Source organism: Salvelinus alpinus, chromosome 2 (genome assembly GCF_045679555.1).
Source record: "Salvelinus alpinus chromosome 2, SLU_Salpinus.1, whole genome shotgun sequence".
Lineage (NCBI taxonomy): Eukaryota > Metazoa > Chordata > Actinopteri > Salmoniformes > Salmonidae > Salvelinus > Salvelinus alpinus.
Window position 1 is genome coordinate 1,261,843 of NC_092087.1, and position 16,806 is coordinate 1,278,648.

The 16,806-nt window shown below is 42.8% G+C and overlaps 1 protein-coding gene across 8 annotated transcripts in view; it reads right to left on the reverse strand.

The window, feature by feature from the left end:
* The window catches only part of LOC139552663 (sarcolemmal membrane-associated protein-like), a 115,356-nt gene extending 101,986 nt beyond the window's left edge, over positions 1-13,370 (reverse strand). For all 8 annotated transcript variants that reach the window (XM_071364668.1, XM_071364650.1, XM_071364620.1 and 5 more), the window contains exons 1-2: positions 11,744-13,370; positions 2,947-3,094 (exon numbers count right to left, since the gene is read on the reverse strand). In XM_071364668.1, coding sequence (XP_071220769.1) covers positions 2,947-3,094; positions 11,744-11,941 — 346 coding nt within the window. In that variant the 5' untranslated portion in view covers positions 11,942-13,370. The remainder of the gene's footprint in view (positions 1-2,946; positions 3,095-11,743) is intronic.
* Between the last annotated feature and the right edge of the window lie 3,436 nt (positions 13,371-16,806).

Genomic DNA, 16,806 nt, shown 5'->3' on the forward strand with positions numbered 1-16,806 from the left:
AACATTCTAGTGGGCTCCGGTCCAGACATCTAAACATTCTAGTGGGCTCCGGTCCAGACATCTAAACATTCTAGTGGGCTCCGGTCCAGACATCTAAACATTCTAGTGGGCTCCCGTCCAGACATCTAAACATTCTAGTGGGCTCCCGTCCAGACATCTAAACATTCTAGTGGGCTCCCGTCCAGACATTTTAGTTTAATGTGCAGAGCCTGGAAGCTTCACGTTCCCCAGAGTCAGATGAACAGTTGATACCATTTGTACGTCTCTGTGTCCAGTGTGAAGGAAGTTAGAGGTAGTTTCAAGAGCCGATGCTAACTAGCGTCAGCGCAATGACTGGAAGTCTATGGTTATCTGCTAGCATGCTAACCCTGAAGTATCCCTTTAAACAGTAAAAACACCTCATAGCTCAATCGGAAATTACCTTTAAAAACAACCCAAAGCCGACAAAGAGTGATCGGATTGAATCCTGCGTGGGACAAAAAAGCTGATGGCAAGTTCTATCACATCTCTACTGGCATCATTCCACAGTGCAAACTAACCTCAAAACCCACCCAATAATGGCTCCTTTCTCCTGAGTTGTACACTCCAGTCGTTCACTACTTCCAACAAATCTAAAATAATTGGATTGGTGGAGGAATAGAAAAGGGGAGTTTTCACCTTTTCTTATACCAGTCATTTGGAATCAGTGAATGGAAGTGAACGAGTGCACACTTTGGGAGGAAGAACAGATCATTGGGATGCAACCCTTGTTGTGTACCATTGAGATGGGCGTACTTCAAATCAAATCAAATGTATTTATATAGCCCTTCGTACATCAGCTGATATCTCAAAGTGCTGTACAGAAACCCGGCCTAAAACCCCAAACAGCAAGCAATGCAGGTATAGTGGCACGTACTTGCACTATTGAAGGCTTTTAGACTATACACACAAACTCCAGCACAGTAGGGGGCAGTATGCACCTTTTCAGTTTGTTTACAAAAAAGGCCCTGCCCATACTGTCACAGGAGAAGCCATAATTAGGGTGCTCTTTCCAACTCTGATGTGTACCCATATACTACACAACACACATACAAGTCAGAAGCTTACATACACCTTAGCCAAATAAATTTGAAAAACTCAGTTTTTCACAATTCCTGACATTTAATCCTAGTACCAATTCCCTGTCTTATTGTTGTAACTTTAATGTGTTACAGAGTTAATGTTTAAGTTAATTCATTGAGCTTTATCTAAAGATATTTCTTTAGTTATTTACATATGTAATTGTATTGGTTAGTATTGAATTACGCTTTTGACTGCAAGTTCCAGAATGCCTTGCGACAGGAAGTAGAGAGTGAACGCGCTAGTTAAGTTCAATTAATAGGTGATTACGTTTGGCTCCTTTGCGCTAGCATCTTAGCATTGCTTTGTAGAATCTAAAGTTGTTAAATGTAACGTGATCAAGAATTATTACTAAAAGAAGCTTTCATATCAAACCCGACGTCCCGAGTCATTACTTTGAAGATAGTTATTCTATACTTATGTCAGTTAGGATCATCACTTTATTTTAAGTACGTAAAATGACAGAATAATAGTAGAGAGAATCATTTATTTCAGCTTTTATTTCTCATCACATTCCCAGTGGGTCAGAAGTTTACATACACTCAATTAGTATTTGATAACATTGCCTTCAAATTGTTTAACTTGGGTCAAACATTTCGGGTAGCCTTCCACAAGCTTCCCACAATAAGTTGGGTGAATTTTGGCCCATTCCTCCTGACAGAGCTGGTGTAACTGAGTCAGGTTTGAAGGCCTCCTTACTCGCACACGCTTTTTTCATTTTGCCACAACTTTGGAAGTATGCTTGGGGTCATTGTCCAATTGGAAGACCCATTTGCGTCCAAGCTTTAACTTCCTGACTGATGTCTTGAGATGTTGCTTCAATATATTCACATAATTTTCCATCCTCATGATGACATCTATTTTGTGAAGTGCACCAGTCCCTCCTGCAGCAAAGCACCCCCACAACATGATGCTGCCACCCCCGTGCTTCGCGGTTGGGATGGTGTTCTTCGGCTTGCAAGCCTCCTCCTTTTTCCTCCAAACATAACAATGGTCATTATGGCCAAACAGTTCTATTTTTGTTTCATCAGACCAGAGGTCATTTCTCCAAAAAGTACGATCTTTGTCCCCATGTGCAGTTGCAAACCGTAGTCTGGCTTTTTTATGGCGGTTTTGGAGCAGTGGCTTCTTCCTTGCTGAGTGGCCTTTCAGGTTGTCGATATAAGACTCATTTTACTGTGTATATAGATACTTTTGTACCTGTTTCCTCCAGCATCTTCACAAGGTCCTTTGCTGTTGTTCTGGGATTGATTTTCACTTTTCCCACCAAAGTACGTTCATCTCTAGGAGACAGAACGCATCTCCTTCCTGAGCGGTATGATGGCTGCGTAGTCCCATGGTGTTTATACTTACGTACTATTGTTTGTACAGATGAACGTGGTACCTTCAGGCATTTGGAAATTGCTCCCAAGGATGAACCAGACTTTCTTTTGATTTTGTCATGATGTCAAGCAAAGTGGCACTGAGTTTGAAGGTAGGCCTTGAAATACATCCAAAGGCACACCTCTAATTGACTCAAATGATGTCAATTAGCTTTAGAAGCTTCTGATAGGCTATGACATTTTCCAAGCTGTTTAAAGGAACAGTCAATTTAGTGTATGTAAACTTGTGAACCACTGGAATTGTGATACAGTGAATTATAAGTGAAATAATCTGTCTAAACATTTGTTGGAAAAACGACTTGTGTCATTCACAAAGCAGATGTCCGACTTGCAAAAACTATAGTTTGTTAACAAGAAATGGGTGTAGTGGTTGAAAAACGAGTTTTAATGACTCCAACCTAAGGGTATGTAAACTTTCGACTTCAACTGTATAGCGGACATCATCGTTGTGTGTGTGTGTGTGTACCTTTACGGGTGTTCTCTGTGACGTCCACACCAAACTGGATGAAGTCACCAGAGAGGACCTCACAGGGAGGACTCTCCTCCGACCCCCGGCTCAGACGCTGGCTGTTGATGAACGTCCCGTTACTACTCTTAGTGTCCTGCAGGTAGAACTGAAATACAGAGAGGAGGAATACAGTTACAGTACCAACATACTGTTATAATACTGTAATATTACTACAGTACTATAGCTACGTTACTACTCTTAGTGTCCTGCAGGTAGAACTGAAATACAGAGAGGAGGAAAACAGTTACAATACTATAGTTTAGGGCTGGGAATTGCTAGTGACCTTACGATACGATATTATCACGATACTTTGGTGCCGATACAATATGCATTGCGATGTTCCAAACACATTGCTTACCATAGGTCTGCTGCAGAGGGACAAGAGAGCCATGAGAACACACATTTGGAAATATACTGAACAAAAATATAAATGCAACATGCAAAAACTTGAAAGAATTTACTGAGTTACAGTTCATATAAAGAAATCCGTCAACTGAAATAAATTCATTAGGCCTTAAAATCTATAGATTTCACATGACAAGGCAGGGGCGCAGCCATGGTTGGGCATATTCCCAACCACTGGGGAGCCAGGACCAGCCAATCAGAATGAGTTCTCAACTAAAAAGCTTTATTACAGACAGAAATACTCCTCAGCACCCCCCTCAGACTTAAATGTTTTATTTCACCTTCATTTAACCAGGTAAGCTAGTTGAGAACAAGTTCTCATTTACAACTGCAACCTGGCCAAGATACAGCAAAGCAGTACGACACAGAGTTACACATGGGATAAACAAACGTACAGTCAATAACACAATAGAAAAATCTATATACAGTGTGTGCAAATGAGGTAAGGCAATAATTAGGCCATAGTAGCGAAGTAATTACAATTTAGCAAATTGACACTGGAGTGATAGATGTGCAGATGATGATGTGCAAGTAGAAATACTGGTGTGCAAAAGAGCAAAAAAGTAAATAAAAACAATATGGGGATTAGGTAGGTAGATTGGATGGGCTATTTACAGATGGGCTGTGTACAGCTACAGTGATCGGTAAGCTGCCCTACAGCCTTTGCTTGAAGTTAGTGTGGGTGGTAAGTCTCCAACTTCAGTGATTTTTGCAATTCGTTCCAGTCATTGGCAGCAGAAAACTGGAAGGAAAGGCGGCCAAAGGAGGTGTTGGCTTTGGGGATGACCAGTGAGATACCTGCTGGGGCGCGGGAGATCCCGCAGGTGAAGAAGCCGGATGTAGAGGTCATGGGATTTTGTGGTTACACGTGGTTTGCGGTTGGCGAGGCCGGTTGGACATACTGCCAAATTCTATAAAAATTACGTTGGAGGCAGCTTGCGGTAGAGAAATATAAATACAATTCTCCGGCCACAGCTCTGGTGGATATTCCTGCAGTCAGCATGCCATTGGCATTGTGTTGACAAAACCACACATTTTAGAGTGGCCTTTTTCCCCGCAGCACAAGGTGCACATGTTTAATGATCATGCTGTGTTATCAGCTTCTTGATAATCCATCCAACTGACAGGAGTGGCATATCTTGGCAAAGGAGAAATGCTTTGGGATGTAAACAAATGTGCACAAAATGAGAAAAGCTTTTGGAACATTTGAGAGAACTTTTATCTTTGCTCATGAAACATGGGACCAACACTTTACATGTTGTGTTTATATTGTTGTTCAGTACAGAGTTACGGCTGATGTTCAGTGGTCAGGGAAGACGGGGCGTTACGGCTGATGTTCAGTGGTCAGGGAAGACGGGGCGTTACGGCTGATGTTCAGTGGTCAGGGAAGATAGGACGGACACCCGCTGCTTTATCAGCACGATCTGGTTTGTCCTTCAAGCAGCGAGGAGGGGATATAGTGTATTAGTACCAGCAGGAAGAACCGGACTGCATTTCAAGTAAGGGGTGTGTCTGTCTATTTTCAACTCCAGACGCTGCCTGCTGCACCTATAACGCTGGTCTAACTAAGACGTTCAGAGAGGCCTGGTTATTAGCAACAGGAAGCACATGGCACATAGACACCTAGCTTATAAAACAGCCATTTAGTTCTCCAGGGATTTGAGGGAGAGGACTGGTTACAGCAGCACCGAAATCAGTTTAGCAAACTTACTAGTTCATGATGTACTGTAGGCCTACTGATATGGAGTGGGTGGAGGACAGTAACTGGTTTGGTAAACATCCAGAGAAAACCCCACATTATCTGCCTGTCAAAGTTTGTCACATTGAACCCCTGACACATGACCTAGAGCAACTGAAGTCTCAGGTAGGCTGGTGTGTGCCAACTGTGCTATACTGTACCCAGTCCAGGACTCACTGATGTGATGGGTTTCCTCAGTTGAACAGGAAGTCCAGTGAGATGAACCAATTCCAGCCCTCTAACTCTCCACTCACAACAGTGCCCTGTGAAAGCAACCTAATAACATTAGTGCCTGACAACCCTTGATCACGTGCTGATTCTACCACAGAACTGGATTGATGTGGGTACATGAGAAAGGCCTTGGGGGAGGTATGTAACGCATGTAGGGTGGGGTGTCGTCTTGAGTTGTCAATCTAGCAGGCAGCTGGGGGGGGGGGGTGCGTTTGTTTTGTGTGTGGGTCTTGCATTAACAGTCTTTATCCAGGCTCACTAGCTTCCTGAGATGTCCTAGCAACTGTGGCCCAGGCAATTTGCAGTGGTATTCAAAGACGGATTCACCAAAACATGTGAACATTTTTAGTAAATGTATTTATTGGTTCCTATTCATTTTGATAAGAGATTTAAATGCAATTAACTTAAGGTCAATGGCTGATGACAAAAACCTATATTTACAGTTAAGGTCATTACATTACATTTGGGGTGTGGTCACAATAAATTATTGGGGGGGGATGCACTACTTTAGACCAGAGCCCTATGGCATCCTATTCCCTATATAGTGCACTACTTTAGACCAGAGCCCTATGGCACCCTACTCCCTATATAGTGCACTACTTTTGACCAGAGCCCTACGGGGAATAGAGTGCCATTTGGGAAGCAGACTATAACCTACCCTGGATGCCCAAAATATTATGTCCCACATTATTTATTCTTTAGGTGGGCAGAGTTTGGCACACACGAAGCCGGTGACTGATGTGGTAAACTCCTCAACGTCATCGGAAGGATCCCGGAACATATTCCAGTCTGCACTAGCGAAACAGTCCTGTACAGTGGCTTGCGAAAGTAGGTGAATACCCCCATTCACATTTTTCCTATTTTCTTGCCTTACAACCTGGAATTAAAATAGATTTTTTTTGGGGGGGGGGTTGTATCATTTGATTGACACAACATGCCTACCATTTTGAAGATGCAAAATATTTGTGAAAAACACAAAAAAATGAAAACTTGAGTGTGCTTAACAATTCAGCCCCTCAAAGTCAATACTTTGTAGAGCCACCTTTTGCAGCAATTACAGCTGCAAGTCTCTTGGGGTATGTCTCTATAAGCTTGGCACATCTAGCCACTGGGATTTGTATGCGTTTCTGTGTGTGGAGGGAAGGTGATTTAGAGTTGTGACCTGTGCAACATGCTGGTAGAAATTAGGTAAAATAGATTTCAGTTTCCCTGCATTAAAGTCCTCGGCCACTAGGAGCGCCACTTCTGGATGAGCGTTTTCCTGTTTGCTTATGGTCCTATACAGCTCGTTGAGTGTGGTCTTAGTACCAGCATCGGTTTGTGGTGGTAAATAGACAGCTACGAAAAATATAGATAAACTCATGGTAAATATATTGAACAAACATATAAAATCGTAACATGCAAAAATGTCAAAGTAAAGGTATTGGAGTGGCTATCACAAAGCCCTGACCTCAATCCTATAGAAAATGTGGGCAGAAGTGAAAAAGCGTGTGCGAGCAAGGAGGCCTATAAACCTGACTCAGTTACACCAGCTCTGTCAGGAAGAATGGGCCAAAATTCACCCAACTTATTGTGGGAAGCTTGTGGAAGGCTACCTGAAAAGTTTGACCCAAGTTCAACAATTTAAAGGCAATCCTACCAAATACTAACTGAGTATGTAAACTTCTGACCCACTGGGAATGTGATGAAAATAAAAGCTGAAATAAATCATTCTCTACTATTATTCTGATATTTCACATTCTTAAAATAAAGTGGTGATCCTAACTGACCTAAGACAGGGAATTTTTACTTGGATTAAATGTCAGGAATTGTGAAAAACCGAGTTCAAATGTATTTGGCTAAGGTGTATGTAAACTTCCGACTTCAACTGTACATACAGCATCTACCTCAATTACCTCATACCCCTGCACATCCACTCAGTACTGGTACCCCGTGTACATAGCCATGTTACTACCTCGTACCCCTGCACATCCACTCAGTACTGGTACCCCGTCTACATAGCCATGTTACTACCTCGTACCCCTGCACATCCACTCAGTACTGGTGCCCTGTGTACATAGCCATGTTACTACCTTGTACCCCTGCACATTGACTCAGTACTGTTACCCCGTGTATATAGCCAAGTTATTACCTCATACCCCTGCACATCCACTCAGCACTGGTACCCCGTGTACATAGCCATGTTACTACCTTGTACCCCTGCACATTGACTCAGTACTGGTACCCTGTGTATATAGCCATGTTACTACCTCATACCCCTGCACATCCACTCAGTACTGGTACCCTGTGTATATAACCATGTTACTACGTCGTACCCCTGCACATCCACTCAGTACTGGTACCCTGTGTATATAACCATGTTATTACCTCGTACCCCTGCACATCCACTCAGTACTGGTACCCTGTGTATATAACCATGTTATTACCTCGTACACCTGCACATCCACTCAGTCCTGGTACCCTGTGTATATAACCATGTTACTACCTCATACCCCTGCACATCCACTCAGTACTGGTACCCTGTGTATATAGCCATGTTACTACCTCGTACCCCTGCACATTGACTCAGTACTGGTACCCTGTATATAACCATGTTATCATTGTGTATTTATTATCACATGTTTACTTTCTATTATCTTTCTCTGCATTGTTGGGACCTGTCAGTAAGCATTTCACTGTTAGTCAGACTGTTGTTTACGAAGCATATGACAAATAAAATTTGATTTGAGACAGACAAGTAGACACAAATAGCACTGTCCTATAACCCTACACAAAACAGAACATCGACCAATGGTTTCATATTCCATCTCAGTACAGTTGCCATAGCTGGCTGTCATTGTGTGTCAACCCTGCAGCTATGATCCATTATTTCTCAAAATGTGGCAGACTGACCGATTCCATGGAGTTACCTGGTTTGCGGCTGATTACAAGCCTGTTCAACATGCCTGTCTGGCAGTGACTGTTCAGGCAGGAGAGAGAAAGAGAGAGAGAGAGAGCAGTCTGCAGTACCCGGCCTCATCCTACTAGAATCTGAAGTCAAATGTCTGTTTACTGATGATCTGGTGCTTCTGTCCCCAACCAAGGAGGGCCTACAGCAGCACCTAGATCTTCTGCACAGATTCTGTCAGACCTGGGCCCTGACAGTAAATCTCAGTAAAACCAAAATAATGGTATTCCAAAAAAGGTCCAGTTGCCAGGACAACAAATACAAATTCCATCTAGACACAGTTTCCCTAGAGCACACAAAAACACGATATATACCTCGGCCTAAACATCAGCGCCACAGGTAACTTCCACAAAGCTGTGAACGAACTGAGAAACAAGGCAAGAAAGGCCTTCTACGCCATCAAAAGGAACATAAAATTAGACATACCAATTAGGATCTGGCTAAAAATACTTGAATCAGTTATAGAATCCATTGCCCTTTATGGTTGAGGTCTGGGGTCCGCTCAACAACCAAGAATTCACAAAACGGAACAAACAGCAAATTGAGAATTCTGCAAAAATATCCTGTGTACAACATAAAACACCATATAATGCATGCTGAGCAGAACTAGGCCGTTAACCAGTAATTATCAAAATCCAGAAAAGAGTGGTTAAATTCTACAACCACCTAAAAGGAAGCGATTCCCCAAACCTTCCATAACAAAGCCATCATCTACAGAGAGATGAATCTGGAGAAGGGTCCCCTAAGCAAGCAGGTCCTACAGAGCCCCAGGACAACACAATTAGACCCAACCAAATCATGAGAAAACAAAAAGATAATTACTTGACACATTGGAAAGAATTAACAAAAAAACTGAGCAAACTAGAATGCTATTTGGCCCTAAACAGAGTACACAGTGGCAGAATACCTGACCACTGTGACTGACCCAAACTTAAGGAAATCTTTGACTATGTACAGACTCAGTGACCACAGCCTTGCTATTGAGAAAGACTGTCATAGTCATAGGCAGACCTGACGGTGAGGGGAGGAGAGGAAGGGGTGAGGGGAGAAGGGAGAAGAGGGAGAGGAAGGGGTGAAATTGAGGGAGACCACCATTTATTTATTTTATTTAACCTTTATTTAACTAGGCAAGTCAGTTAATTAAGAACAAATTCTCCACATCCTGTGGCGTACTGCATTAGCATCGAATAGCACCCGCGATATGCAACTTTTCAGGGAAGTCAAGAACCAAAATACACAGACAGTTAGGAAAGCAAAGGCTAGATATTTCAAATAGAAATATGCATCCTTTAGCACAAACTCCAAAAAGTTCTGGGACACTAAAGTCCATGGAGAATAAGCTGCCCACTGCACTGAGACTAGGAAACACGGTCATCAACAATAAATCCACAATAATTGAGAATTTCAATAAGCCTTTTTCTACGGCTGGCCATGCTTTCCTCCTGGCTACCCCGGTCCACAGCCCTGCACCCCCCACATCAACTTACCCAAACCTCCCCCATTTCTCCTTCACTCAAATCCAGATAGCTGATGTTCTGAAAGAGTTTCTAAATCTGGACCCCTACAAATCAGCTGTGCTAGACAATATGAAACTCTTTCTAAAATTATCCACCACAATTGTTGCAACCCCTATTACTAGCCTGTTCAACCTCTCTTTCGTATCATCTGAGACCCCCAAAGATTGGAAAGCTGCCACAGCATCAGCACCCCCCTCTTCAAAGGGGGAGACACTCTAGACCAAAACTGTTACAGACCTATATCTATCCTACCCTGCCTTTCTAAGGTCTTCGAAAGTCAAGTTAACAAACAGATCACCGACCATTTTGAATCGTACCTTCTCCGCTATGCAATCTGGTTTCCGAGCTGGTCATGGGTGCACCTCAGCCATGCTCAAGGTCGTAAACAATATCATAACCGCCATCGATAAAAGACAATACTGTGCAGCCGTATTCATCGACCTGGCCAAGGCTTTCGACTCTGTCAATCACCACAGTCGTATCGGCAGACTCAACAGCCTTGGTTTCTCAAATGACGGCCTCGCCTGGTTCACCAACTACTTCTCAGACAGAGTTCAGTGTGTCAAATCAGAGGGCCTGTTGTCCAGACCTCTGGCAGTCTCTATGGGGGTGCAACAGGGTTCAATCCTCGGGCAGACACTTTTCTCTGTATATATATATCAATGATGTCGCTCTTGCTGCTGGTGATTCTCTTATCCACCTCTACGCAGACGACACCATTCTGTATACTTCTGGCCCTTCTTTGGACACTGTGTTAACTAACCTCCAGACGAGCTTCAATGCCATACAACTCTCCTTCCGTGGCCTCCAACTGCTCTTAAATGCAAGTAAAACGAAATGCATGCTCTTCACCCGATCGCTGCCCGCACCTGCCCGCCCATCCAGCATCACTACTCTGGACGGTTCTGACTTAGAATATGTGGGCAACTACAAATACCTAGGTGTCTGGTTAGACTGTAAACTCTCCTTCCAGAATCACATTAAGCATTTCCAATCCAAAATTAAATCTAGAATCAGTTTCCTATTTCGCAACAAAGCCTCCTTCACTCACACTGCCAAACTTACCATGGTAAAACTGACTATCCTACCGATCCTCGACGATGTCATTTACAAAATAGCCTCCAACACTCTACTCAGCAAATTGGATGCAGTCTATCACAGTGCCATCCGTTTTGTCACCAAAGCACCAATACTACCCACCACTGCGAATAGTATGCTCTCGTTGCCAAACCCACTGGCTCCAGGTCATCTATAAGTCTTTGCTAGGTAAAGCCCCGCCTTATCTCACCTCACTGGTCACCATAGCAGCACACACTCCAGCAGGTACATTTCACCCCCAAAGCCTGTTCCTCCTTTGGCCGCCTTTCCTTCCAGTTCTCTGCTGCTAATGACTGGAAATAATTGCAAAAATCACTGAAGCTGGAAACTCATATCTCCCTCACTAAGCAACAGCTGTCAGAGCAGCTCACAGATCATTGCACCTGTACACAGCCCATCTGTAAAAAGCCCATCCAACTACCTCATCTCCATATTGTTTTCTTTTTTCACCTTTGCACCCCAGTAACTCTACTTGCACATGTATCACTCTTGTGTTTAATAGCTAAATTGTAATTACTTCGCCACCACGGCCTATTTATTGCCTTACCTCCCTAATCTTACCTCATTTGCACACACTGTATATATATTTATTCTATTGTGTTATTGACTGTATGTTTGTTTATACCATGTTGTTTGTGTCGCACTGCTTTGCTTTATCTTGTCCAGGTCGCAGTTGTAAATGAGAACTTGTTCTCAACTGGCCTACATGGTTAAATAAAGGTGAAATTTTAAAAAATGTACAATGACCATGCTAGGTAAAAGCTGTACCATGCAAGGTAAAAGCTAGTAGTTAGCCGACTGGTTGACAGTCAGACTCACCTTGCCAGTCTTGTGATCAAACCAGACCAGGGCATGGTTCCGTGACAGAACCTTGCAGTCGAACGTCGCGTTGTTCTGAGCGGGTCGGCATCGCGCCACAGAGCGCCCGATCCTGACTGGCTCGTCCATGTATACATGACGTTCCTGAAAAGGGTGTGAATTCGGACGGCAGGAGAAGATGGCCAGCGCTGAAGGCATTGATGATGGCTTGGGAATGTTACTCCAATCAGCGACGAAAGACAAGGTTTCTTGATCCAGAATGACTAACTTCAGTCTTAAATCCTCGGCTGTTTTGTTAATAAACCATGTAACCTGGCTATTCGCTGTCTGGCTGGCTCTTCTATTTTAAGTTAGGCACTGCTAGCTAGCCATTCATTTGGACGTTTTTTCTCCTTTTAATTAAGTAAAACCTCCTGTAATAATGTAAAAATTACAAAATAAACATGTATTTATGGTATCTTTCTACAGAGCTACATTACGTCCAGTGAATGACTCAATATGACTACGTACAGGCCACAATACAGTACAGCCAAAACCATTTGACGATAGCAACAGTAGCAATCTAGAAAATATTTTCCCACGCCCATCAAAATGTATAGCGAGAGAAGCTATATTATGCCGCGCAAGTTAGCGGCAGGCAGCTAATCTTTAGCCCATCGGATAAATCCAGATAGCTATATTACACAATCTGACCATCGCGCGGTTTCCTATCCCTGCTGATGATACGGTTAGCCATTGAAACACACCCGCTGACAATTTGACCGTGGTTTAATATGTCATCAATAAGTGTTTTTAACCCCCCTAGAGGCTGAGTTAACATTAAGTTGTTTACCATACTCACTATGGACGGGTGCTAAAGAATGAGTATCTGAGGTTGTTTGCTAGCTAAATGTCTAACTAGCTAATGCAACCTCCAGCCACTCCCAATTTAGGAAGACTAGCAGGCTAATATTTAGTTTCAAGGCCCCAAACAGCAACAAATCCTTCTAATCGTGAAGCATAATGTTCCAAACAGGTTCAAAGATACGCCTTAAAACGAGTATGGTAGAGGTAAGTAGAGCTGGACAGGCCTAGTGCAATAACACTGTTAGTTCTAAAAAGTAGCTAGCTATATGGCTAGTTAAGCTAACGCGCTAAGAACTTGTCATTTAGCTGGAATAGTAGTCGGGCCTCTTCGGGTGAATAGTCGTGATCAACTAGCTCTGGAACGGTTGTGTTACTTCAGGTAAACTTGTGTTATTTTTTGACAAGCAACTCAAAACAAGTAGGCAATAAACTGGCCTCATTGCAAAAGTTCACGTTAGCCGAGTCGGAAAGAGTTACATAGGAAAGACTAGGTAGTTAGCTGACTGACAGCAGACTCGGTAAACGGAGACAAGTTTGACTGCAGCATCACCTGTCCAGTAATCTTCTGAAGAGTCCCAAGAAGAAAAAAAACATGTGTTGCGTTGATGTTATAAATGTCAGTCGAAACACTATCGATCACAAAAAAGTTTGAATTAAAGCTTTCTTCAGTTGAACTGAACATTTCTAACAACTTGCCGTCCTCTGTAAGTATCCGCCGCCATACTCATAACAACATTCACAAAACGACCGGACAGCGCAACTGCCATTAGCGCACGCGACATGCCCACAACGTAATTGGAGGCGGGAACTTGACAAACAGATTGACAGACTGGGGTCCAATCAAAATAGGCATTAATGACACGCTGCAGTGCATGCATCCGGTTTTCCGTTGTCACTAGTTACCACAAGCACAAAGTTAGACTTGGATAAATAAATAGAGATCAAAAATGTGCTTTTTGGTCTTAATTTAAGGTTAGGGTTAGATTTTAAGAAGATGGAGTGAGCACGGAATGTTGAGCCCCCGCTTAAATTTGAATTTACAAGAATATTCTAATCTAATTTTTCATTATCTGAATGTAGGTAACATTAACGAGTTTATGTGGTGATGCCACCGCGTAAACGGGACAAACAGAAGAAAGAACAAAGATCATCGAGAAAACGGAGAAACTGCACTGTCGATGCAATGGCGTGCACCGAATCGGGTTTACAATTTGCAGGGGGACAACATGAGCCGAATGAATCCCCACCCGCTCTATCATAGGTGAAGAGATAGGCACAGCAATCAAGGGTGAACGTAAGGTGGTATGGTCCGGTGGTAAGGTGGTATGGTCCGGGGTTGTACCGGTAAGCCCCCCCCCCCCCCTCTTCGCGTGAACGCGCACGCACTCTATTCTTCATTGCTGCGACTTGCTTGCTAGTTGAGATTTCTGATCACGTTAGGCTGCGTTTCATTTTATTTTTTACGTCGGTTTGATCGCGGGGAGGCAGTAGTAATGTCTGCAGTTTTCTGTTTGGCTATTTGTTTCAAGTGTATTGGTCTATAAATAAATATCTTTGCCAAAATTCGTCATCTCTCCCATATCTTATTCGACTAGTAGTTTAGAAATGTTTATTGCTTGCCTACATTTTACTCCCTCTGTTTAATATACACACATTAATTAATTATTCATTTCGGTTGCCTATCCTGATGTGAAGTTTGTTCTATAGAAAGTATTTGACTCTGATGTGTGCCACAGAAAGTATTTGTCTCTAGCCACAAAATTAAGGAAATTAGAATGGGGGGGGGGGGGGGGGACTTTCGGCAAGGGGGAACTTTTCGGCATAACACCTGTTCCGCATCCCAGTAAAATAAATAGTGGGGGTACGCCGTACTGGTAAAACAATGAATAACACATGCCGGAAAAAACTCTAGGCTATTGCATAAGAAATTACATCTGCTTTCACCCCTGACAGCAATAGACAACAAGCACCAACCAAGTCTGGAAACCACTACGATATCAGTCGTGGAGTGTAATGAGAATATAGCCATAGTCGATAAAGCCATGTCTAAAGTGGATGACAGAGTGTCTGAATTTGAAGAATCCCATGCTTTTCTCAGAAGAAAACGCCAAACTTCACGACAAGCTTGACGTTTTGGAAATGCACAGTCATAAATGTAATCTTCGTGTCATAGGACTTGATAATGACATCGAACAAGGAAATCCGATGGCTTCCATTTCCATTTTCTCACAGAACTTATCCAGGCTGAGGATCTTCCCGTTGAACCAGCCGTGGAGAATGCACATCGAACTGTACACCAAGTCGGAACCATAGGAAAAAGTTACGGGGGCTTATAGGCAGACAATGAAATCTCTTACAATATTCAACAATTACATTTCTCTAAAACAGGCTATAGGCTACATGTGCACCACCAAGTCAGAACAGTTGGCTAAATTCTGAGGGGGAAAGGGACCAAATTATTAGGGTGAAGCACATGGGATAGTAACAGCTTACTACACAACATACACGTCGTATTACTTTCTGCCACCACCATGCCTCACCGTAGGGATGGTGTCAGGTTTCCTCCAGATGTGACGCTTGGCATTCAGGCCAAAGAGTTCAATCTTGGTTTCATCAGACCAGAGTTTTTGGCAAACTCCAAGAGGTCTGTCATGTGCCATTTACTGAGGAGTGCCTTCTGTCTGGCCATTCTACCATAAAGGCCTGATTGCTGGAATGCTGCAGAGATGGTTGTCTTTCTGGAAGGTTCTCCCATCTCCACAGAGGAACTCTGGAATGCTGTCAGAGTGACCATTGGGTTCTTGGTTACCTCCCTGACCAAGGCCCTTCCCCCCGTTTGCTCAGTTTGGCCGGGCGGCCAGCTCTAAGAAGAGTCCAAACTTCTTCCATTTAATTATGACGGAGGCTACAGTGTTCTTGGGGACCTTCAATCCTGCAGAAATGCCTCGACACAATCCTGTCTCAGAGCTGTACTGACAATTCCTTCGACTTCATGTCTTGGTTTTTGCTCTGACATGCACTGTCAACTGTGGGACCTTATATAGACAGGTGTGTGCATTTCCAAATCATGTCCAATCAATTGAATTTACCACAGGTGGACTCCAATCAAATTGTAGAAACATTTCAAGGATGATCAATGGAAACAGGATGTACCTGAGCTCAATTTTAAGTCTCATAGGAAAGGGTCTGTTTATTTATGTCAATAAGATATATTTCTGTTTTTATTTTTAATACATTTGAAAAAACTTCATCTGACCTCGGGCTGAAATTCTTACTCCTCCCTAATCCACGGCTGTCCTACCTTATCAGTGACTGAAACCAGACTGTTGCCCTTTGCCTCCCTCCATAGGATCCATGAGATTTAACAATAATATGTTCGACAGAATGTAGATTGGTGAGAATTTGTATTTATTTAATCCATTTATAGAATAAGGCTGTAACGAAACAAAATGTGGAAAAAGGGAAGGGGTCTGAATACTTTCCGAATGCACTGTGTATATATATATATTACACACACTCTACCGTTCAAAACTTTGGAGTCACTTAGAATTGTCCTTGTTTTTGAAAGAAAAGCTATTTTTTTGTCCATTAAAATAACATCAAATTGATCAGAAATACAGTGTAGACATTGTTAATGTTATAAATGACTATTGTAGCTGGAAACGGCAGATTTTTTAATGGAATATCTACATAGGCGTACAGAGTCCCATTTTCAGCAACCAACACTCCTGTGTTCCAATGGCACGTTGTGTTACTAATCCAAGTGTATCATTTTAAAAGGCTAATTGATCATTAGAAAACCCTTTTGCAATTATGTTAGGACAGCTGAAAACAGTTGTCCTGATTTAAAGAAGCAATAAAACTGGCCTTTAGACTAGTTGAGTATCTGGAGCATCAGCATTTGTGGGACGGATCTAAGTTTGAGGTGTTCGGATCACAAAGATCAACATTCGTGAGACGCAGAAAAAATTTAAAGATGCTGGAGGAGTGCTTGACGCCGTCTTTCAAGCATGGTGGAGGCAATGTGATGGTCTGGGGGTGCTTTGGGGGTGGTAAACTGGGAGATTTGTACAGTGTAAAAGGGATCTTGAAGAAGGAAGGCTATCACTCCATTTTGCAACGCCATGCCATACCCTGTGGACGGTGCTTAATTGGAGCCAAGTTCCTCCTACAACAGGACAATGACCCAAAGCACAGCTCCAAACTATGCAATAGTT